Source organism: Nymphaea colorata, chromosome 13 (genome assembly GCF_008831285.2).
Source record: "Nymphaea colorata isolate Beijing-Zhang1983 chromosome 13, ASM883128v2, whole genome shotgun sequence".
Lineage (NCBI taxonomy): Eukaryota > Viridiplantae > Streptophyta > Magnoliopsida > Nymphaeales > Nymphaeaceae > Nymphaea > Nymphaea colorata.
In genome coordinates, this window is record NC_045150.1 from 9,000,369 (window position 1) to 9,025,448 (window position 25,080).

General features: G+C 37.1%; 1 protein-coding gene across 12 annotated transcripts; it reads left to right on the forward strand.

Annotated features, from left to right (window-relative positions):
- The first annotated feature begins 4,033 nt into the window (after positions 1–4,033).
- LOC116267174 (uncharacterized) lies at positions 4,034–23,675 on the forward strand. Of its 12 annotated transcripts, XM_050081078.1 has the most exons (12): positions 4,034–4,120; positions 4,203–4,561; positions 6,228–6,372; positions 7,406–7,473; positions 7,590–7,660; positions 7,740–7,982; positions 9,171–9,334; positions 9,407–9,462; positions 9,558–9,610; positions 10,624–10,792; positions 12,722–12,819; positions 12,906–13,268. In XM_050081078.1, the coding sequence occupies exons 2-12, from the start codon at positions 4,399–4,401 to the stop codon at positions 13,008–13,010; spliced, it is 1,335 nt and encodes a 444-aa protein (XP_049937035.1). In that variant the 5' UTR covers positions 4,034–4,120; positions 4,203–4,398; the 3' UTR covers positions 13,011–13,268. The 12 variants fall into 12 exon arrangements, 3 of the variants coding, with proteins under 3 accessions (XP_049937035.1, XP_049937036.1, XP_031504636.1); XM_031648776.2 differs by having other exon boundaries at positions 4,057–4,561; XM_050081079.1 differs by lacking the exons at positions 12,722–12,819; positions 12,906–13,268 and adding an exon at positions 23,367–23,639 and having other exon boundaries at positions 4,047–4,561.
- Positions 23,676–25,080: the final 1,405 nt, after the last annotated feature.

The window sequence follows — 25,080 nt, forward strand, 5'->3', positions numbered from 1 at the left end:
CCCTGTTTCTTCGAATACCGGCCTGCAATCTGCTTACATTAACATTGCTCCGCTCCCCATCTTCAGAGGGGACTCTACCGAGTGCCCCGTCGCACATCTCAGCCGGTTCGCGAGGGTGTGCCGCGCGAACAACGCGACCTCCGGTGAAATGATGATGCGGATATTCCCGGTGACGCTCGACGGCGAGGCCGGGCTCTGGTACGAACTAAACGTCGAGCCTCGGCATGATATCACCTGGGACGAAATCACGTCTCTGTTCGTCAAGACGTTCCAAAGGCTTGAATTCTTTGATCAATTCCGTTCAGAATTGATGATGATCCGGCAAGCGCCTGGCGAGACGGTGAATGCCTTTTACCTTCGAATTCAGTGGCTGCTGAAGAAATGGCCAGAACACGGCATACCAGAAACCATGGTGAAGGGAATTTTCATTGACGGATTAAAAGAAGACTACCAGGACTGGATCATCCCGCAGGGGCCATCCTCTCTGGAAGAAGCACTCCGTCTGGCGTCGACGTGGGAGCAGGCGCAGATCATCAAAGCTCGCCGGAAAATATTTTCCGGCAATGAGAATCGCGGGAAGGAGAGTAGCGAACGAACAAATGAGGAGACCGGGAAACACGACAGGGCCATAATGGTAGTAAAAAATAGCCACAAAAATGTCGCCGGGAACGGAAAACCGAGCACGACAAGGTGCGAGTTTTGTGATGGACCGCATGATGAGAAGGGGTGTGAGATAAAGAAGGAGATGAGGCAACTCTGGAGGAAGATGCAGGGAGATGGGGAGGAGGAGAGAGAGCAAGGGGAGGCCGCCGGAGGTGGGAGGGAGAAGGCCGAGGGATCGCCGGTAGGGAGTGAAGGGAGGGGGGAGGAAGAGAAGGGTGGAGGTCCGGGGTTGGAGAGGAAGAGGTCAATGTGCCAATGTTGGAAGCACCAGTGCTGGAAGAGGAGCGAAAGAGGGAGTTTTGTGTTAGACAGGACTCCCAGCAGCGCAACAGACAAAGGCTAAGCCGCCACCAAAATCCTCCTTAAGAACCGCCTCACTGAACTCACTGCTCTTTTGGTGTAGAGGGAGAGAGGAACTCGTGTTCATCGGTGTGGAGAGATAGAGAGGGACGTAGAGAAAATTAACTTGCAAGTTATGAAACACTTTGGCCAATAAAAAATGTTGTGAAACACTCTCCATTTATTGTGAGCGGAGAGGTAGATCTCTGTCTTTAAGGGAAGTTACGGCATATTTGTTCCTGCCAAGTTCTGAAGATTGTTTATTTTAATCTATGAATTGAATTGTTTGAAGAACAAGGCGTACTATAATTGATCAGGCAAGCGTCAGTTCAATTTTCCACCCAAATTGCAATGCAATCTCGGGCTTCTAAGTAGGAAGAAGGAAGGTATTAGAGCTTTTTTTTTTTTTTTCTGGTGGTGGGTTGTTAACTTTTTAAAAATTGTTAAAGTTGTTTATGATATTGAAAAGAAAAAGACACCATATGGGTTTGTGAAAATATTACGAAAAATTGCACCGTCGGCTCATATTCTGCCGAAAACTCATAAAGTAACCGCACTTTTTTTTAAAAAAAATCACAGACGCTTTTCTTTGTTTGACAATTGTAATGACTCCAAGGTCCTGCATTAATCATTTTAGAATGTGAATTTTGCTTGTTAATCGTAAAAGGTTGGCTTGCTTTCCTCGCTTACAATTAAGTTTATACGCCTATGTTAAAAACCTATATTCAGATAGGGCCCCAGTCGATAGCTGTCAGCAAATGTTGGACTTGTATGAGAAAATTGAAAACCTAAAGTCCCGTTTTCAGTTTATGGCATAAAAGTAGGTTTTTACCTGAAAATTTATATCCAATAATGTTCAGTCACATTGATTCTGTCACAGCAACCGACGTCCTAAAAATAATAGACAGAGAAGCGATGAGGGGAGCAGAGTTGTATGGGATTCAGTCAATTGTCTTGATCCTAGGATATTATTGACAAAATTGAATCTCTGTTATTAAAGAATTTATTGTGATTATTCCTAATATGGAGTGAGCCAATCATCCACTTTTGTGTCTTTATTGAACAAAAATGCTGATATTCTTTCTCTATTGATCAAAAATTTCGATCTTTGAGAACTAAGGCCGGAAGTTGTATATGCAGCACTCTTGCATGGCAAAACATTCTTTATGCAAAATATTTTGAATTGCAATAGTTCTATTTTTACAGGTTTGATTGTTCCAATGAAACAAAAGAACAAAAAAATTGCATGCTTAAATTGAGTTCAGACAGATCTTTTTCCCTCGTTGAGGAAGGAGAAACTCTTATCTCAAAACCTAGTAAAAGAATGAGTGACAACACCATAGAAGCCCGCCTTGTTTGATAGAACATAGAAGAAAACGGGTGAAACCCATCTTGGCAAAATTTTTGCCAAAGACAACAGTTTTTTGTAAGTCTCAAACAAGGCAGAAGTTTATGGTACTTATGTTTTTTGTTTCTTGAGATATATAGACCAATACTTTCTACATGGAGATTACTTTGTAATAAATTTCACCGGTTTGGGAGGTATGACTGGTGTCATAATCCATGTTTTTTCATTATGAGTTTCCCACACAAACATCAATTGGATTTTGCTTTTTGTGCTTTTTATCTTTGTTTCCAATATCATTTAGCTTGGGCCTTAGGGATGTAAACAATTTGAAAATTAATCCACCAGTTATCAAAATCCAGCTTAGTTGGATCTCTTTATCAGACATATTGGACTGAATTCAAACTTAGATTTGAATTTCTAAAATTAAATCTGAATTGGGTGGCGCAAGATCTGACACTTACATGTAATCGATTATAGTTCTTTGTCGGGTGGTGGATTTAGGATCATATTCGAACACAAAATAAGATATAAATTCCAAAATTTAATGGCATCCTAATCTCATATTTTTGCTAAATCTTATTAAGCAGATCCAGACTCAGTCTCGCAACCAAATAACTCTGACCCCTCTACTTACCTAGCAGATCTAAATTGTCCCATGCAAAGTAGGCCGATAAGAATCCTGATATGCATTTCTTTTATCTTCTTACTTTAGAAATGATTTTCACTTCACTTTCTTTGTTCTTTCAGTAACAATTATTTTTAAGAGAAGAACTGATTCATACCAAACTGCTAAAATTGGTCCGTTTGTAGCAATGTCCAGAATAATTCACCTGTGACAACGAGAATACTGCTTTTAGATGAACCTTTGCAAATTGATATTTATAATTTTAAAGAAAGTAAAGGTGCATGGAAGTTTAAACTTATTCTTTAAATTACTTTTATTAATATATAGGCCTACAATGGGCTTGAGAGCGGCTGTTTGAGGGCCCTTCCTGCATTAACTATTGAGATGAAAGAAAGATGCCTCATCAGTAGGAAAAGTTTTACACATACTGCCTTTTGTGTTCCATTTATTCTTGTCGTGTCAGGAGATAATGGTGCAGATGTTTGGTGTTTGCAGGGGAGATGAGAGAGATAAAGAAGGAGATAATAATTGGGTATGAAATCTATTCAAAGGAAAAGTGTCAAAATTTTGTACTTAGTTGAGATAAGGCACTTTGCTTAGGAACCAGTAAGATTCCATTCAATTAGGCGGCCCACTGCTCATCTAGACCCTGCTAGAACTCCAAAGGCATGGAGAATGGGGTGGCTTTTGAACGATGAGTTGGAAAGATTATATTGAATTGGGAATAAGAAAATTTGCATATATAGCTTTGGTGAAAGGAATTCAACTTAAAGATGCTTGCTTATAATAGTTTGACACCAACTACATATTGGATCGTTTTGAAGAGGCCAAGGCAAAAATTGAAATATAAGTCTAATTGAGCCAGCAAAAGTTGCATCGAATCACATATTTTTTGCATATAAACAACAAACAGCAGTCGCGCTTTCTGCCTGAACATTGCCACAATTAAACAATAGACAACAGTCACAAGCCTGTCCTTTTCCGTCGAAATCAAACAACAAATGGTGGCAGACTTTTTTTTTTTCTCATGACAGTTGAACCCCTTTCCGCAAATAATAGAATGAGACGTCCTATCCCACTTATTCATGGAATAGTGAATCAAAATCGACGATTTATGTTGCTGATAGAAACAAGGATCTGGAAAGGTAAATGTTCGAACTGGTTTCTCTTTCACCGGACTAATGGGAAAGCTGCTGTTCGGTCTTTAACCTTATCGTGCCAAGACAGGGGGAGATGAATCTTATTGGCTGTTGGGTTACATGGGGGAAATTTTAAAAAACTGTTGCAATTCCGAAGGTTTTGATCTTTTTGCAAGAAATTAGCGGCCCTCGCCACCAACATGTACTCTTGGGAGTCAAAGAGGGAAGCCTAACTTACTGAACATACGCACACGCAAGAAGGCGAGTAATCGAGCAACGGGGAAATGGCGGTTTCTCCGCTCGTTATAAGGCTGCACTGTTCCCATGCGTTTTGTGTGCAATCGGGAGCTCCCAAGAATTCTGGACGCTCCTTGGCTCCACAGTCCTGGGATCGCCTCATGTTCGGCAACGACGACAAGTTCCCTGCTCGTTTCTGTTCCTTCTCTGGTGAATATCGTTGCCCTCTTTCTCTATACCTTGTGGCTTTTGGTTTGAGTGCTGGCCTTGATTATTTTCCTTTCTGGAGAAGAATTGGGTTTTCGATTTTAATGTTGTTTTGATTGCCAATCTTCTGGATTCGGAGTATGATATTGGGTTTTTGCTTTAGATAATGGAATTATGAGTGTTTACTGCATTTTGATCGTAGGAGAGTTGTTTCGAGGGGAATATGGAATGATCCTGTCTTTTTAAGTTGTTTCTTGAATTGAAATGATTGGAAATACAACGAGCTTCCTGTTCTCCTGAATCTCCTTAATTTCATTGTTGTATGGGACGGTTTTTTGTGTTTGTACATATGATTGATGGTTATGCAATATGCTCTTAATTTACACACTATTTCATACTAACGATGGCACGGACTTGCGCTGTAAGCCATGGGGATTGGCCATGGTAACTTCTCATCAAACTAGTTTCTTTACTTCATATGGTCGTTGATGATAGCACAGGACTCTGAGGAGAAAAACAACGTCTGCTACCATCATATCTGCTAAATTGTGACAGCAGGTTCACTAATAGTTATTGTCAGTGTTGTAAAAGTTGGCATCGGAGACATATCTTTTTAAACGACACAGCGAGCAGGGCCATATCAGTCGATGAGTTCCTACATGAATTGATTATTTTAATCTATGTTGTTTATATTTTTTTATTATTTCATTAAAAAAAGCTGATACGGTCAGCATATTGGCGGATGTATCCTGTAAGACGCCTATCCACCCTGCATCGTTTTCATGAGGGCCGAGATGAATCTAGCTGATATATACCGATGATAGAACTGGTTCTGATAAACTTAAACCATTTATGGTACACATTTAAGGTGGTATCATCACAACTTTCCAGAGTATCACAACAGAAATTATCGTCAAGTGAGGTACGTCTCTTAATAAAATTCCTTTGTGAAGATTAAATTAGTGATACATTGACACAAAAATACAACCTAAAAGTCCTGCCCATTAAGTGATGCTCGTATCTCTGAAGGGCTAATTCTGATTCTGTAGCTTTGACCATGTGTATTTGCAATGACAATAGGTTTGGCCCATTTGTATTAATTCTACCTGCATTTCTGTCAATGTAAAACTCTCCTCGCAGAAGCAATGTGCTCAAAGTGCCGAAAGCATTAGCAAAATATACAAATAAATCTGTTTGTCGATTGGAAATGCTTAGAAAAGACATTGAGAATGCAAAGGGAACCATTCCCTAAAATTATCCATCAATAGGGAGCCGAGCTAGCCTTTGGACTACTTCAAATGGCTAGAAATCTAGCTGTTTGATCTAGCCAAGGCTAGATTAGCTCATAGTCAGGGTTTATTCTTGACCAAAAACCCAACTGAGAAGATACCAAAAAAAGGAACTGCAGAGAAACAGAGAGACATATGTATGCATGCAGTTATGCAAATATAAGACATAGCACTGATAACTATGTCTAATGTTTATTTAGCAACATCTAAATGGATATATGCATCCTCATATGTGTGTGTGTGTGTGTGTGTGTTGTTTACAAATTCCTGTGTAAGAAAAAAGTCCCTGTGATTGTGAGATTAAGCTGATCAAACTGAACATACATTTTGCTGCATTTGATCCATTGTTGCTGAATTTCTTGTGCTACATATATATGCAGGTTTAAATCACTTTTGCAGATATTCAAGGTTTAAACCATATGCAATGAATACCATGGAGAGAAACTCATCTGCTTCTGGTGAAGCTGAAAAGTTTGCCAATGGACCAGACCATTTACTTGTTCTTGTTCACGGTATTTTAGCTAGGTGATAAAATTGCACATCCCTTCACTAATTAAGCTCTTTAATTAATTCATTTATTTTTTTCTTTTTTTTTTGCAAAAGGTTCTATGCATCTTGAATCCATTGGTATACTGCATAAACCCTGAGCGCCTTCCTGAAAGATAAGAGCTTTGGTTATTTACTTTTTAAGTTTTGCTAGAAAACTAGCTGTCGGCCACTGTAACTTTGCTGTGTCAGACCACTGTCATGCTTCATATTGCTTTGCTTTCCTTTGATGAATATATGGGGCCTAAAGTTGATGTGATTGTATGCCTTCTTGCCGTTAATTGCCTTGCCTGCAAGGGCTTGCAACCATGGTCACAATTGTCAGCAGCATTTTGAAAATATTGTGCTTTTTAAGCAATAACAGCATAAGCTATTTCTACTGGGGAGGTTTCACGATACGGTAACATAAAACTAAAAAATATTCCTTGTTATGGGCTTATGGGCGATATTCTCTCTCCTTCCCCTTCCCCAGCATCACCTCTTATTAAAGTTTTGTGTATGCTTTTGTTTTAGAATATTAAAAATTATTTTCTATATTCAATAACTTACCTGTAAGAAAATGGTATAAAATTGTTAATTCAATCTTTCTGTTATTTTTGCATTTTTTTTATCTTTTTAATTCATAAGAGAAACAACTTTACCAAAAATATCCAAGTAAAAACCTCACCATAAAGACCTGAGATACTTGTGGCTATACTTGTAACCCAGTTATGATGAAACTCTAGCAGTTAGTTTACTATATCCTAATGTGTCTTCTGCTGTATATCTGCTGTATGGCCCTTATTGTGGAAAGGATAGTCTGTAACTCATGGCATATAAATTTTGGAAGAATATCCTTTCCTCTTTTTTTGAAATTATTGCCTAGAGACCAAATGTGCATAGCTGTCATTTGGAACATGGTGTGATTAGCTTGTTTAGTTACATTTTCAGAAATATCTCATAGTCGGTGTCTGTTTTACTTTTTATTATAATTAATTGTTTCTTCGCAATTAAGTTCCTTAATCATTTACAGCCCTAGTGACTGGACGTATGTAGAGGCAGAGTTGAGAAGGCAACTAGGCGGCAGTTTTTTAATCTACGGTAATTTTCACAATTGGTCATTTTGTTCTTGAGAACATTTTGGGATTAAATTCTTTTAATCTTAAGAAAATAACGTTCATTTATTTCTATTTAAACTGAGTATGTGTTGCATGCAGCAAGTTCAGCTAATACCTACACAAAAACCTTAGGCGGTGTTGACGTTGCTGGCAGGCGATTAGCAGATGAAGTAAGTCTTGGTATACTGTTATTAACGTGGCATTTTTTTTTTCCATCTTAACATGATATTGTTTCGCACTGGGGCACAGGTCAAACAAGTTGTTCATAATGTTGAAAGCTTGACGAGGATCTCTTTCCTAGCACATTCGCTTGGTGGCTTGTTTGCAAGACATGCAATTTCTGTTTTATATTCTCAAGATCATGATCTCAACAACGCCAGAAGAGGAAACAAAGAAAATCCATTGTCACCAAAACCCAGTATAGCAGGACTGGAGCCAGTTAATTTTATTACCTTGGCAACCCCACATTTAGGAGTCCGAGGCAAAAATCAGGTGTTTTCTCTAGGCAAGATGCCAGATTTGTTAGTGTTCTTGTCATCTTCGTTTTTGTTGGTTGTTTTCTTTTAATGGCTTACAATTTTTTTCTTGTGATATTTTTGTAGTTTTATGTGTGATTCAAAAGTATGAAACAGACTCAAAAATAAAACAATGGGAGCTGCATTATGATGAAGCAAGCCACATGATATTGGTTGATATAAATCTGGATAAATGTTTGATGCACTAATGATGTGCTGAAATGCATGCTGTTTATGCCTCTAAAGTTGTTGGATGAGTCAAGTGGTTAATAGATTTTATGTATCTTTCGTTTAACCATGCCACTTTTCAGTAGTTCTCCTCATTGTTGTATATGTGTCCATCACTAGTTGGATTCTTGAAAGGCCAGATCCATCACAAAAGATGTAGTTGTAAATCCATTGGATTTTTAATACCTTGAAGGGAATTCATCAGAAAATACAAGGATGTAGTACACTTTTTGATATGGAAACTCCTTATCACGTTTGCTTCGGGGATCCCACATCTCTACGGTTAGACCTATGAGTGTTTTACAATAGCATTATCATTTGAGAATAGATGAATGTTCACTCTGCCTTTGGGAATATGGTGCCATCTTTATATTGGATCTCTACGACTAAAGAGCCTGCTCATGCTTTATTTTGGTCATATTCACTACCTTATTGGCTTATTCTGTTATTTAGTGCCAGTACTATTCATTTAAGATCAGTTCTCATGGTAAGGTTTAAATGTTTGTGTTTCTTCATATCTGATAAGCACAGACATAGTGCTTTTAGGTAGAAACTTTTTATACATGTTGGCTTGCATAAGTACAATTTCATTAAGTTGAACATGGATTCCTTCTCTACTGATTCAGCCCATGAAAGTAATGGGTTCCAACTTAGCAACAGAAATTTTGTTGCCATCAAGCAAACGGCAACCAAAAGTTACCAATTTACGTGCATCTGTTCATGTGTATGGAAGTAATGCCATGTGAGCATGATATGAGATGGTTGCAGGAGATGGACACCTTAATTTTATGAAAAATAGGAAGTGGAGATACCATGTGCATGTGGAAGTAGAAGGATAATCATATCGATAATGAGTTGAGACATAACTGTCTGTCTGTCTCTATTTCTGTTTATCGTACAAATATGCTGACTTTTGCTATTATGAATCATATATCAGCTTCCAATGCTTTTGGGGGTTCCCCTGTTGGAAAAGCTTGCTCCACCTATAGCTACTATTTTGGTTCGTCGAACAGGTCGGCAACTATTCCTTACTGATGGCAGGGCTTCTAAACCACCCCTTCTTTTGAGAATGGCATCTGATTGTGAAGATGGAAAGTTTATGTAGGTTGAATAGTATCATCTATGCATGTTCATAATTCAGTTACCTGGTGCTCATGTGTAACTTTGTTGCAGATCTGCACTTGCAGCGTTTAAATTTCGGATTGTATATGCGAATGTCTCTTATGACCGTATCCTCAACTATATCATAGGAAGAAATTGATCCATCTCTTCATTAAGGAAGTTCCGTATCCTTTTTGCAAATGTTTTACCTAACATCCTCCAGATATGGTTGGTTGGCGTACATCCTCCATTAGGAGGGAGATAGAGCTTGTCAAGGTAAGACCTTTTGGGATTTTTTGGCCTGCTTCATCTGTATTGAACTGTTAAAACTTGTCAACAAAAATTAATTTTCAATACTAGAATATAGTACACCTACTTCTTTCGATCATATAAGGATATTTCTTCTCTTATGCCAGTGACCTTTGGAATCAGAAGCCCATAAAAGTCTATGCAACTTGCCATGGTCTTCAATTGGTCGATTTCTTTAAGGAGGTGGAGGGTCTGACTGGAATCCTTTGTTGTATATCCTACGTTAGCAAACCAGGACTATATCATGTTCAGTGCCAGTTGAATTTGTAAGAGTGGGTCACTAACATAAATGAGAATCTAATAAGAAAATATGAAGAATTAACTAGTTAAATGGTAAAATTGGTGTCTTAATAATGATATAAATGAAGATAAATAATTTAAGTTTACTTCTAAACTGTAGAGCAAAACCAATGCATAAAATATGCCAAAAAAACACGATAAAAACACGTTAAATTCATTTTAAGATTTAAAAAAAAAACATGTCTGTTTCCTTTTTTTGTTTTAAAAAAGGACGCAATATTTGTGGCAATGTTTAAACCAAAACTTGGTCATCCAAGATTGTAGTTAATTTGAGCATGGTCATCAGGCTTATCCTAGCTTCTTGATTAAGTGAGTAAACTTAATTAAGGCCTTTAGGTCTGCTTAGGATGATGTAATAGATAGATCGCTAATTAAATGGTTGAAAAGTTAAGGACTCCTTTCTTAACTGCTGCAAACAGCTCAAGCTCAGAAGGCATCATCAAGCTGGCTTAACCTGGACTTGGGCATGCTAAATGATGTCGTTCAATCTTGAACATGAGCTAAAGCAAAACTTTTATTTTTTCAAGTGAGTCCAGCTTGTCAAGAACTGTTCCTACGTGTGTGCAGTTCTGGTTTAAAATTACTTCTGTTCAGAACTAAGTGTGGCATCTGATCTTGTAACTTCAATTTCTTTGAAATTTTGTATTTCCTGTCTGACTCATGTTTAGTAATGAACTCAGCCTCCCAGAAGGTCATTGGATGGGTATAAGCATGTTGTAGATGTGGAGTATTGTCCTCCAGTTCCTTCCGACGGGCCAACTTTTCCACCTCAAGCAGCAAAATCTAAGGAGACAGCTCAAAGGATATCTAGTTCAGAGGAAGTAGGGGAGTACCATGATATTCTTGAAGGTTGGTGTAGATGGTCAATTTCTTAACCCTTCTGTTCTTGCTTTTTCATGTTTTCCTTTATTATGTGCAACATTGCTTGTATTTTAAATCATGCTTAGTTGAAACGTGTTGCTCCCTAGGTGTCATGACTTACAATGCGAGCTTCGCAAATCCTAATCCCGTACATTGGAATGTTGATTCTTTCATAATTATTTTCATCATATTTGAAGATCTTAGTTTCCTGGAATCCTGGTTCTATCAGAGAATGTGAATCTTCAAAAATGTACTGGCCTTTCCAGGAATCCCAGTTTGTAATGCTTTACTTTATTTCACGTACCATGTCCTAAGGACATATTTGCTGCTTGCAGATTCCATTGATCTATTGGGTTCTGGATTCCGATTTGAAAAAAATCCATGATTTCAAAAGTTAATCGGGATTCGTTTCCGTAAATTGCAATCCCACTGCGGGGAGGTGCACTTCTAATCCACAAAAATTAATTTCGCCTATTAAGGCTTACACCATCTCCCTCTCGTCTTCATCCCTCTTCGTCCATCTCTCTCTCATCTTTGTGCATCTCGTCTCGGCTTCACCTCTACAAGGTGCAATAACAGCAGCCGACAATGCTGCTAGTGTGATTTGCCAGGCCCACCATCTCTCTCTCTCTCTCTCTCGCCGCTTTCCGGCAGCCGTTGCTGATAGGTGAGGGCTGCCGGTGACCTTGGTTGAGAACGGCAGGTGACGGTCCACCTCTCTCTCTGTCCCTGTCTCTCTCTTCCAACCACAGCTTCCTGCAACCATCTCTGGCTAAACGACGGCTGCTGGTGACCTTCGAGAGGAACGGTTCCTTTCACAGAGATGGGAGGCCATTTTCACCATACGTATGTTGTTTATATATTGTTGGCTAACATGCCAGCCAACGGTCAGAAAAAATAATTCCACTAATGCTCGTTTGTGCCATCAAACGCAAGAACATGATCCTTGGGATTAAAATCCCACCGAGTCATACACGAGGTCTTTTTGGGATGTCGATGGATAACCCTATCCCACTGATCCCAGGATTTTAATCTCGTTGCTGTCAAACGCCAACTAAGTGATTCCTTTATGCCATTTCGTGCTTGTTCTTGTAATTCTCTCTTTCTGGATTTTCCTATAAAATTCAAACAACCACTTTCAGGGCTGATTCTAATTCTTGTTCTGGGATTCTAATTCTTGTTCTGGGAAGTATATGTTACATTGCAAGGATGTTGTATATAGATAGACACATTGTTTGACATATATTGACATAAATTGGTCTGCTTGCTGGTTTTGCTGCCAGGACAGCAGAACTGTCTGTTTGTTTTCTTTATATGATTCTGTATTCCACTAAAAACTCAAGATGTGGTGGCAGTTAACTGTCATTCATGACTTGCTCCACTCTCACAATGACTCACTTCCATGTGCAAGCTCAAACTCTTGTTCTGAGCATTTTCACAAAACTTGGGTGTGGGAACATGACCTATATATATATATATATATATATATATATATATATATATATATATATATATATATATATATATATATATATATATATATATATATATATATATATATATATCAATCATAAAGTGCCAAAATAGACTAAAAAATATATCATTTTTCCACGTCCAAGCCATGCCTTGTTCTCGTATCTGTATTGATACAGGTGTGGCGCCCTTCTTGGCAAGTCTATATGACGAAGAATGTAACTCTACTTTGAACCAAGTTGCTGATAGGTACGAGCAGCTTGATTTGCATCTAATCTATAGAGGATGGGCTGTGCTAGAAGCTACCTTGTGTATTCATGTTCAAGCTATTACCAGGCATAACATGGTTCCCTTTATGGACCTTGACTTTCTTAGAGATGGAGTTTAGTGATCTTTGAATAGTTTTGTCCTGTTGTGAGTATCTGATTCTTTGAATGTACACAGAGGAAATGATACGTGGGTTGCAGAGAGTTGGATGGAAGAAAGTGGATGTGAGCTTTCACTCGGCATTGTGGCCATTTTTTGCTCATAATAACATTCATGTAGGCTCCTTTCTTTTCCTCATGATAACAAGAAGGTACATTTTTCCTGTATTTGCTTTTGCTAACAAATATCTGTAATGAATCAGGTGAAGCAAGAATGGCTGCATAATGCTGGTGCAGGGGTGGTTGCTCATGTTACCGACCACCTAAAACAGCAAGAATCTAGCACACTTATTACTTCAAACCTCTAGGTTTTGTATTCTATTATTTTGATTGGAATCCTGATAGTCTACCGTATGTTTGGGCAATATGTGAGACATTGAGAAAGAGGGAGTGTATTTTCTTATATTCCCTGGAATGACTAATCAAGTAACATGCATCCATATAAGAGAGAGAGGGAGTGCATGGTGCAATTGTATATCAGATAATAAAAGACTGGAAAAAAATGCTAACCATCAATATGATGTAAACATGTACTTTTATTACTTAAGCAATCAATGCTTTCTCTCTCTCTCTCTCTCTCTCTGAATCACTCACAGAGCATCACACACACACACACATTTTTTAATGTGTGCTTCTATGGTTGCCATTTTAGGTGGTTATGGGGCAGATCAAGAAAATTATCCCTACCATCCCTACGCAGTGGGACTCAGCCAGTTGAATTGCCTGAAGCCTGTCATCAAGACCCCTCTGATAAATAAAGCTGAAAATGTCTGTGTCCTGCGAAACAAGCGATCATTTCTGCTGAATTTTGGTTTCACTAGAAATATAGCTCCAAAGTGAAATAAATTTGTCTTGGGGAGTCTCAGAAAGAATGATGAAGAAAGAAGATGAAGGTTTAGCTGATGTGTAGAACTTGGTTAATGATCCAGTTGTACAACCTGTAGAAGAGATCCTGTTCAAGTACGAACATGAGTAGAACTTGGTCATTCCTGGCAACTGGTAAGGTTAAAACTTTGTCTTGTACAATTACATGTAGCATCTGAGTCTTAGAAACAATAGACGTTATTGCATTTACCACGTAGAACTGAAATCAGGTTTTTTGTTGGCAGGTGTTAGAAGTATTTGAAAATTAGGCCCGAATTTTGTTATTTCTGAAATTGTTTTCATACATCAAGCACATAATTTACATTATTTATGGTACGTTGGCATGACAGGGTGATGGGACAAGTGATCTTCAGTTTGTTGAATGAGACGATGCTATTTATTCTATGATCGGTTTAGATAAGTCAAAAGTGCATGCAATTTTTTATTATTGAAGACTTCATCAATCAGTAGACATAGTAAATTGGCAAGTACAATAATAAACAGAGATGCAATCCATCATGAGGGGGATTGGCGTAATGGATGGGATAAGAGCGGTAGACAATCAGTCTCCTATTCGAGCTCTTAACACGTCAACTCTATGTGCTGCAAAAGAATAGAGAATAGACATTGTCATGTAAGTTAAAGAATAGAAGCATCCTACCAAAACATCCGAAGCATGATTGGTACCTTGGAGGTTAAGGCTTTTGCTCTCTTATTGGACAGTAGTATGAAATACTCTTTCTTACCCAACCATGATATAATAATCTAATGTAACAGGTATAATGATATTTTATTGAGCACACTAATTTTTTCACTTCTACACGTTCCTTGCTGTTCAACGGTCAATAGCGCATATGCATATGCAACGAGACGTGCCTAATCACTATATTTACATTGGATTTTGTGGAAGTAAATTATATTGATTTGGTCCAGACTTAAACTTGCACTTACTAAACTGCAAACATGCACACTAAGTAGTACCACATTGATTACTTTTGCATGTTCACTGATGGATCTAAAACTCTTTCTACACTATTTCTGAAACATTCTTGCGTTTAAATACTTTTAGTGGGCAAGGCTTTACCCCAAATGTTAACTGCAAACATTTACACTAAGTAGTACCACAATGGATGCGTTTAAATACTTTTAATACAGTATTTAAATGTACTATTAAGACACTTTGTCTCAACAATACAATGAAATAAACGAAAACCAAATTGAATGTCAATCAACGGCACTTACTCTATATTTCCCCTTTTTTATTTATGCCATTTTTCAAATCAAGCCTTTAAAGGTAAGATGGTAAAGTGAAATACGCAGAAACAAGGCGTTTTAGAAAGAAGTTCATTTGACATGACACCTTCACAAAGGAAAACGAAAATGTGAATAGATATAAATCTGCATTTTTTTTAAAATGACAGTAAGTGTGATCCTTTTCACCATAAACACTTTTTAACTAACGTGGTTTGCGTTTTACTTCTCATTGTAGATATAAAGTACAATAATAATCTTATTTTAGTCTAAATATTGAAATTTGTTGACACTATTATAATGAAAATACAATATGTTAACTTTGAATATGAGATCTAACGTGATTTAGGATAACTGGGAATCTCTGATTCAAAGAAATGAGGTTCAATCCCCCTCTCAGCAGACATCAAATATGAGGTTTTATTTTAGATTAATAATCTTAAATCATCTTTTCACATAGTGATAAAGATCTGATGTTTATTTACACTATGGATCCATCACAAAAAGGGATTTGAAATCAGCCTTAAATCTCAAACACCCAAACATTCACAATAATTGTGTAAAAAAACAGCCACAGACAATTTTGTTTTCTCCCTGCTAAACTTTGGGTCCATTGTGAATCCATGGATCATTAGGTCCACGTCCCGATCCAGCAAAAGCACAAATCTACGCGGCCATAATTCTTAAACTTGAAGGGTAAAATGGTCATTCAAAAATTACGGGTCCCACAGGTAAAGGACATGGAAGTCATATCTGGTCAATTTAGTGGATGGAAGAATCATTTTGGAACAACCTCGGCTGCATGAAAAAAGGGCACTTCCAGCTCCAACGCCCGGCTTGTTGGGAAAAATGGGGCGGAAGGAAGAAGGCCTTCGCTTTTTCGTTTGTTGCCCGTAATTCGTTTTTTTCTCTCGCGAGTTGTTCAGATCGAGGGGGAGGAAGAAAAGGGAGACCGAGGAGGAGTTAGGAAAGATCGGCCATGGCATCGTCGAAGGATCGAGAGAGCTCTGCCTGCATCGCTGAGCCCGCCGAGCAGGCCGAGCGCGATGACGGTACCTATCTTCTTCCTCTCTTTTCTTCGGATTTCTGTGTCTGCCACCTTTCCGTGGTTGGATTTTTGCACTTTCTTGTCTTGGCATTTGTATTGTAAGTGGACACACTCACTCACTCTCTCCCCCTATGGTGGTTTATTTTTTTAGTTGTCTTATCAGAGGAGGTTATAGTTTCCTCTTTGTCCAACTGTGATGGAAAGGTAATGCGAATGGAATGAACCGCTTGGAGGCGTGATTGGGTGGGGAGCTAAAAGGTTTCAAGGTGTGGTCGTTTTGTTTCTTTTCGTCAAATTTCTGAATTTTTAAGTCCAGTGGGGTTTTAATGGTGAGACTTTGAGTGTGTGATTGGTGTTTCCCTTTCAAAGGGTTGGTTGATGGGCTCTCTTATAGATTGCCGTCATTTATTTCATCCAGTGGTAAGAAAGTTGGTAGTGTTTCTCTTTCAAGGTTAAATTCATGGTGGTAAGGATTTCGAGTCAAACTATTCTACATTTCACAGTTATTTGAACATCTAGAAAAGTAGATAGTTCGAGAAGCACTGCATTTGAATAGAGAGATGATAATTTTGCGATAATAAATAGCAATGCTGTCAGTCCCTGAGCAAATGAAAGTTCGTAGAGGATTGAAGACTTCTTCATCTAGGTTGGAGTATATAATAAATTAGGGTTGAGCTGCATGGGGTTTCAAAATGATAAGACAGAAACAGAGCATCCGGCTTGCTTTCAGTTTTTATAAGTCGCATAGATGCTTCTGAGGAGAAAGTGGCCTTTGTTTCGGTCTTTGGTTTAGAGCATTTAGTTACCAGAAAGGCAGAACGAGAAGGGGAAAAAATGCTTCAAAATACAAAGTATACCTGCTTTGTCTCACACATACACACATATAAAGGACAATGAATTAAAAAAGTGTGTCATGGTCATTAGTTAGCATTACTCAATTGGTTGGGTGAGTCAAAACATTTTTTCCTCTTCGCTGAATCAGGACATTGAACTTTAAGTGGCAATCCCTAGGACCTCCTTGGATGACAAATTACAACAAACTTATTTGCTGAAAGATTTAACAAACTAAGCTAAGGACAACCTAACACTTGGTTTGCGAGAGTAATTGGAACTTGTATATAAGAAATGGTCATGCAAGCATGCTTGTCAAATATGTAATTACGTAAATATATGGACTTTATGTAGGTATTATGAATTGTCTGATTAACTTGTTTGATTCTTTAAAATTCATATATAAAGATGTTTTCAAAGAAAATAATAATTGTTGCTTTGATTTTGAAAATTAACTGTAAATATGAAATCATCAAACAAGTTGATGAGAGTCTTAATTAATACATATAATTTTGATATTGACCTAGTTTGCCTAGTTCAAAAACTCATGTATTTACTGTTTCTCCATAACTAGTAGAGCAGCAAGATTGAATTTCAGCCTTGTTGTTTTATAATCTAGTGATCTTTGTGTTAGTGCACATTATCTTAAATCAATTTAAATGGTAAACAACTGTACCTTATTGTACATGTATGGTGGGTCGCTCTACTAATTTTATATGGATGGTAGGTTTTACTTGCACTGTCAATTGTTGTTGTTCAGTTGCTAGACTCATATCTCATAAATCTTTGTGAATTAGCTAACAAAAATCACTTTCAGTGCTTTATTTTGCAAGAATTGGTTCAAATTGCTTCTCTAAGCGTTTATATGTATTGTATATTGCTTCTCTAATTGATATTTTGGTTATCACAGTGGTACATTCATCACCTAGTAGCAGTGAAGAATCTAAATCTCAATCAGTGGAAACTTCTAATAATAAAGAGAACAGTTGCTTGAATGAAGAACCTGATAGAAATTTTTGGGTCAGCGATATGAAGGATTCACTTGAAAGTAATGTTGTTGTCAGTGATAAGGAAGATGAACATGATAGTATTTTCTCCAAGTGTAAAAATGATATAGGTACAGATGTTGGAGATGCCATTGACTCTTATATTCCTGCAGAAGGAATGCACTTTAATAATGAGGAGGATGCATATAATTTTTACAATGAATATGCATTAAAACATGGCTTTAGTGTTAGAAGGTCTGCTTGGGAGAAAAATGCACGGGGTGTTGTTGTGAGAAAGTCATTTGTTTGTTCTAAGGAAGGTTGGAAGAAACCAAGTGGAAATCCAGCATTCCGTAAGTTAGATACAAGATGTGGTTGTCCAGCAAAAATGATAGTAAAAAGACTTCCAGATGGAAAATTTGTTGTGCATACTTTCATAGGTGGTCATAACCATCCTTTGGCACCTTCATCTATGTCTCATTTGTTAAGGTCACATCGTAAAATGACATCTCCATGTTCTGCAATAGGTGAATTAGTTGATAATGCTCACATCGCACCAAGGAAGACATATGATCACTCTACAAAAGCAAATGGTGATTGTGAGGATGTGTTATTTTCCATCGATTATAGAGATCAATTGTGGAAAAAGAGGAAGAAGACTATGAAAAATAGTGGAATGTGTGCCTTGGCTGATTATTTGCAAAAGAAATCAAGCAATGACCCTGGTTTTTATAGTGCAATGCAATTAGATGAAGATGGATATGCTATAAATGTGTTTTGGGCAGATGCAAGGTCAAGAGTGGATTATGAATGCTTCAATGATGTGCTTGTTTTTGACACAACTGTGAAAATTAATAGTTATCAGTGCCCATTTGTGCAGTTTGTAGGAGTAAATCATCACTCACAAACCTGCATTTTTGGCGGTGCATTTTTGTATGATGAGACTATAGAAACCTTTGAGTGGTTGTTTAGAGTCTTTACAGAAGCAATGAACGGTAAGCATCCTCAAGTTGTACTAACAGATGATGATAATGCACTAGCAATTGCAGTGTCTCATATATGGCCAAATGCACATCACCGCTTTTGTTTGTGGCATATTTTTCAAAATGCAGAAAAGAACATAGGTGACATACTTAATCAGAAGACCGGCTTCAAGGAAAGTTTTATAAAGTGCATACTTCAGTGTGAAGATGATAATACTTTTCAATTTACGTGGGAACAAATGATTCATTTGTACAACCTTGAAGAAAATAGATGGTTGCAAAAGTTGTATAAAGATAAAGAAAAGTGGGCATTGGCCTATGGAAGACAATATTTTTGTGCAGATATGATAAACGCACAAAGAGCTAAAAGTATGCATGCTACATTGAGAAACTGTCTTTATTCTTGTTTGACAATCTCTCGTTTCATGGAACAATATGAATTATTTTTAAACAGCCTTAGACAGAGTGAACTTGAAGAAGATGTAAAAAGCTTCAGTACATGCCCTATAACCTTGGGCATGAAAATATTGATGCGAGCTGCAGATCTGTACACTCCAACTGTATTTGAATGGTTTAAGAAAGAGGTTATTCAAGTCATGAACTGCAATATAGTAGTAGATATGCAAAAAACAAATATGCACAGGTACCATGTGACATGGGAGGGAGAAGAACCTTCTAAAAGGCAGGAGGCATATGTTACTTATAATGTTGAAAATGGAACAGTCGAATGTACGTGCAAAAACTATGAATTTAAAGGTATTTTATGTCGTCATGCATTAAAAGCACTTGATCGAGAGAACATTAAAGAAATACCTAAGTCATATATTATGCGAAGATGGACCAAACGTGCAAAGATAGAAACATTGAATACAAGTTGTACAAGTGTTTCAGGTGTGGATGATACGTGTTGCATAACCTCCCGTTACCAACTTTTGTGCAGATTACTTTTTCATGTTGCAGATTTGGCCTCAAAAAATAGAGAAGCCTATGAATACATGAACAAATTAATAAATGATGCACTAGAAAAGGTCTCTTTGCTTCTCCATCAATCTATGGATGTCAGTTTGAAGGAATAAGTAAAGGGCCACAATGAAGGTTCTATGACCCCTAGGGGTAGATATCATCTTCAAAGTCAATGTGCATGTAGCCAAGGGCATTGAAAAGAAGCCAGAATTTGATCTTAGACACTGCAGAACGAAGAGTTCTAGAGATTGTTGGTAAGAAAAGAAACAAGAATAATGCAAATCACAAGAAGCAACTAAGCCATCTGCAGGACAAGTATGTGAAACACTAAGTTCTTTTGTACTATTGAATGTTTTTTCCACTTACTTCTAATGCAGCTTTTTGATATGCAGCTATAGTCATTTGTGCAAAATGGGTTGAAACCTATGCCTTATCCAAGTCATAGCATCAGTTGCATGATGGCAGCAGACTTGTTGATATCCTGGTATGCCATTGAATTTTGGCAATGATTCCATGCAGAAAAAGTTTATGTGTAGGTGACAACATGGATGTCATGTTTAAACTTTAAAATATGTTGTTTTGTCATAATGTCGTTTTGATCAAGTATCACGTGCTGTTACAACAAACCTGCTTGATTGAATAAGAAGGTAGATAGAGAAGTTGGCCCAAAGTGGAATTAATACTTCTTTATTTCAACAGATTGTAGAACTGATTCTTGTTTCAACTTTTTATTATGATGTTAATTATTTAACATTTTTTTTGTGACATTTTGTTGAAGCCCACTAATTGCTATTTGTTACATTGCTAAATAGCTTCCATGTGTCTACATGCATTGCTACTAGCAATTTGTCAAATCCTTGTTGTTTACATGCATCAGTAATTTCAACTGCTCCTCTTCTTAAATTGCTCTTCTTTTTTGCCATTTGCCTTGCTGTTTTGCTTTAACACCTAATTGCTGTTAATGATTGATTTCACATTTTAGTTTATGTCGCTCTTGTTTGTTATAACATCGCATTACTACTTGTGATTTATGTCACATAGTTAAATTTCTCTCATCTTTGTCAAGCTATCAAATCATTTGTTTAGAAAAAAATGAAAATTGCATTGAATGTAAATCAACAAGGCAAAAAAATTTGAAATCTTTCTATTTTGATGTGTTATTCAACTTTCCATGTTGTGTCTTTTCATGCTTAGACTGGTGTATATTTGTATATCATGTTGTTGGTTGTATAAAATATCTGTTTGTATGGATTCTGTAAAGTTCTCTCTATTATGGAAGAATGTACCTCTAACTGAAGCACTTGTAAGTGAAGTATGAAAAGGCTGAAAATTAACACAAAGGGTTCTCCATTCTGGAAAGCAAACCATGTCATGTTTGCTGATGTTACCCTCTAATAAGTATTTGAGACATTAATGATGGGCCAAAATATATGTGGTTTGTTCCTCTATAATTGTTTGGGTAACCACAGGTTTACTTTTCATTTGACCATGCTGCTTTTCAGTAGTTCTCCTCATTGTTGCATGTGTGTCCATCATTAATTTTATACTCAAAGGAATTTTTACAGCAACTGTATTTTCCAGCAAAACCACATCCATCACAAAAAATGTAGTTATAAATCTATTGGATTTTCAACACCGAAGGGAACTCCTTTAGAAAACACAAGGATGTAATACACTTCTGCTGTGGAAACTCCTCATCAAGTTTGTTTGCTTGATGGAAGCTAAGTTCCCACTAGCTAGAGCAAGTAAGAAGTGTAGAGCAATTAGTTGGTGAGGACCACCACTCTATGACCATTCATCAACAGATGATGCTTCTGCCGGTGGTAAGCTGGAGGAAGGTGAGGATGATGGACATGAATCTCCCTACTAAATATATGAATATTTTAAAAATATTATTATCATTTGAGAATCGATGAATGTTCACTCTGCCTTTGGGAAGATGATCCTATCTTTGTATTGGATTTCAATGACTAAGGAGCCTAATCATGCTTTATTCCATTGGTCATATTCATTACCTTATTCTAGTGGTTCAGTGCCAGTCCTATTCATTTAAGGTCAGTTTCATAGTAAGTTCAAATGATTGTGTCTCTTCATATTTGATAAACACAAAATAAAATGTTTCAGTAGTGCTTTTATGTACATATTTCTTTATGCATGTAGACTTGTATTACTAGAATTTCATTAAGATGAGTTGCACATGGATTCTATCACCTGAGATTGGACCCAGGAAAGCGATGTTCCAACTTAGCAGCCAAAATTTTTTGTTGCTGTCAAGCAAATAACGATAAAAAAATTACCAATGTAGTTGCACCTTGATACGAGATGGTTACTGGAGATGGACGCCTTAATTTTTTATGAACAATAGAACATGGAGATAGATGTGCCTGTGGCATTTTAAACATGTCTATGATGAGATGATGCATAAATGTTTTTATTTCTCTTGCCATTGAAAATATGCTGATATTTTTTTGTTATTCATCATTTGTCAGCTTCAATACTTTGGGGGGTTCCCCTGTTCAAAAAGCCTGCTCCACCTATAACTACTATCTGGTTTGTCAAACAGGTCTGAGGTGTTGTTCCTTACTGCTGGCAGGGCTTTTGAACCACCCCTCTTTTGAGAATGGTCTGACTGTGAAGGTGGAAAGTTGTTTGTATTTTGAAAGGTATCTTCTAGTATTCTAATGATTCGCTGGTGTTGAATTGATTTAAGGTTTCCTGATGTGCTTAATTAAACTTTGATGCAGATCTGCACATGCAGCATTTAGCGCTGGATTTTAATTGCAAATGTGCCTTACAACCTTATCGTCATGTATATCATGGTAAGATGTTGATCCGTCTCTTCAGAAAGAAAGTTCTACTTTCCTTCTCTGGAAATGTTTTACCTAGCATCCTCTAGATATTGTTGGTTAGTGCACATCCTTCATTAGGAGGGAGATGGGATGGAGCTTGTCAAAGCAAATACCTTTTGAGATTTTTGATGTTTTTATCTGTATAAAATCTGCTAAAACTAGATAAAAATTAAGTTTTAATACTTTGAATATACTGTCTCTTTCGGTTATATAGGATATTTCTACTCTTAATGGCAGTGATCTGGGGAATCAGAATCCCACGAAAGTCCATATGTATTCCACTTTGATTCTATTGGTCTATTTGTTTAATAGACTGCAGTCCTTTATTCATGCTGATACCAATTTTACCAAAATTACAACAGGGTTTAACCTGCCCTGTGGCCTGATGTAAAACCATCTACCGATCTTATAAAGAGAACATAAACGGATCCCGTTGTAAATTTTAATTTTACTCTTTTCACGTCTACAGTTGCAGATCTGACTTGGAAATGTTCAGATGTCTTTCGGATGTGGCAATCCAAATGGCTGTCTGACTGGAATTCTGGAGGATCCCCTACATTACCAAACTAGGATATATCATGTTTTGGATGTCGCATAGATTTGCCATATCTTGTTCTTGCTTCCATATTGAGGGAAGTGCAATGCCGTTCTAGGCAAGTCTATGCGACATTCTACAAGCCCAAGTTGCTGAAAGGTTAGAGCAGCTTGATTTTTCATCTAATGGTTGCGTTGGAACTTCCTTTCTTGCTTGTTAAAGTTCAATCTATTGCCAAGCATAACAAACATGGTTCCCTTCTGCGCCTTGGCTTTCCAAGAGTTGGAGTTTAAGATCTTGAATAGTCGTGTCTCGTCGTTACCACAGGGTGTCTGATATCGTGAATGTGGACAGAGGAAATGATACGTGAATTGCAATGGGTTGGATCGAAGAAAATGGAGGTGGGCATTCATCCGACATCTTGGCTTTTTCTTTTCTTCCCTTGTAATCCTTCACGTACCCTCCTTTTCAGTCCCTCTTGACGACAAGAAGATGCACTTTTCTAATATTTGTACTCACTGATAAATCTGTATCAAACAGGTGAAGCAAGAAAGCTTGCATAATAAGGGGGTTGCTCATGTTCCAGACCACCTAATACAGCAAGAATTTAGCATGCTTGTTATATCAAACCTGTCAATTTTGTATTCTATTATTTTCACTGGAAGTCCGGTAATATAATTACGCTCGGTCAATCGAAAGCAGGAGTGCTTGTTCTAATATTCCCTGGGAAACATGATTAATCGAGTAACCATCCATCCATCGTGTATATATATATATATATATATATATATATATATATATATATATATATATATATATAGAGAGAGAGAGAGAGAGAGAGAGAGATTAGTAAAAACCAGACCAATATGTCAGGGAAAAAAACATGACCTTTAATTTTTTGTTGCAAAATTATTTTAAAATAAAATATAAACATCATAATATATTTATAAAAACTATTTTGATATAAAACATGATTTGAATCAAGTTGTTTTTATGAAAAATGTTGATTCTTTTACTATGAAAATGTTCATATTATGCGAACCTTTTATTTTTTATTATTATAAAACACTATTAAAACCTGAAAAATGATCAACTTAATATATATTTTGCATCAACTTATCCTTAAATTATATTGGTAAAGTTAGAATTAAAAAAGAAAAAAACACTTGCTACATCAGATTTAAAGGGTCTGGTTTTTGTCCCTGATGTATTGGTTTGGTTTCTACCAATCCCTTAACTCTCTGTGTGTGTGTGTGTGTGTGTATATATATATATATATATATATATATATATATATATATGTGTGTGTAGAAAGAGAGAGAGAGAGAGGGAATGGTGCAATTGCAATTGAAATTATAAAAGAACGAAAAAGAACGTAACATAATGCAGAACAGGAACTGAACTGTATACTTTAGGTGGTGATGGTTTGGCAGATTAGAGAATAACAAGAAGGAAAGCAAAAACCAGACCCGAACAACAGAAGCCAAGGGTCACAAGCATCCTGGAGGGAATCCTAGAGAAATCAGGATTATCTCTGTAAGAACTCTACTGTATTCAAGGATGAAACAAAAACCTCATCATACTGCCATTCTTAAGCTTCCACAAGTTCCATGTTAGCATGGGGAACGCAAGGCACCGATGCTGCTGCCTGGCCCAACTAGACCTCACGTTAAACTTCTTGCTCAGAAATTTCCATGCGGATTGTGCCACTTCACATTTGAGAGAATCATGGCAGCATGATTCCAAGTCTATCATGCAAACGCAACAATTGTTTGCAAACAACATCCCAAATCACTGCAACTTGTCCATTGTACAAAACTCCCCTCCATTGCCAAGAACAATCTTCCACTTTGCTTTAGGAATGACATAATTTTCCCAAACTTTCTTACCCAAATCGCCACAGTCCTCCTTTCTCTTACTCGGCTTTTGACTTGCACCTAAGAAACAGGGGACACTAAGTAAGGTCTTCATGTAAACTATTTCTTAAACATTATCGCATTTAAGTATTATACTCCGGAACCAATTTTACGTTGTCTTTTATTTTTAACGAAAAAGATAAATGGTTTGG

What these genes read in the sequence shown, in the direction of transcription:
- LOC116267174 (XM_050081078.1), top strand. Translation starts at nt 4,399, where the DNA reads ATGGCGGTTTCTCCGCTCGTTATAAGGCTGCACTGTTCCCATGCGTTT. An exon ending in TCGTTTCTGTTCCTTCTCTG is followed by an intron (nt 4,562 to 6,227) that starts GTGAATATCGTT and finishes ATATATATGCAG; the next exon opens with GTTTAAATCACTTTTGCAGA. An exon ending in TTGCTCATAATAACATTCAT is followed by an intron (nt 12,820 to 12,905) that starts GTAGGCTCCTTT and finishes GTAATGAATCAG; the next exon opens with GTGAAGCAAGAATGGCTGCA.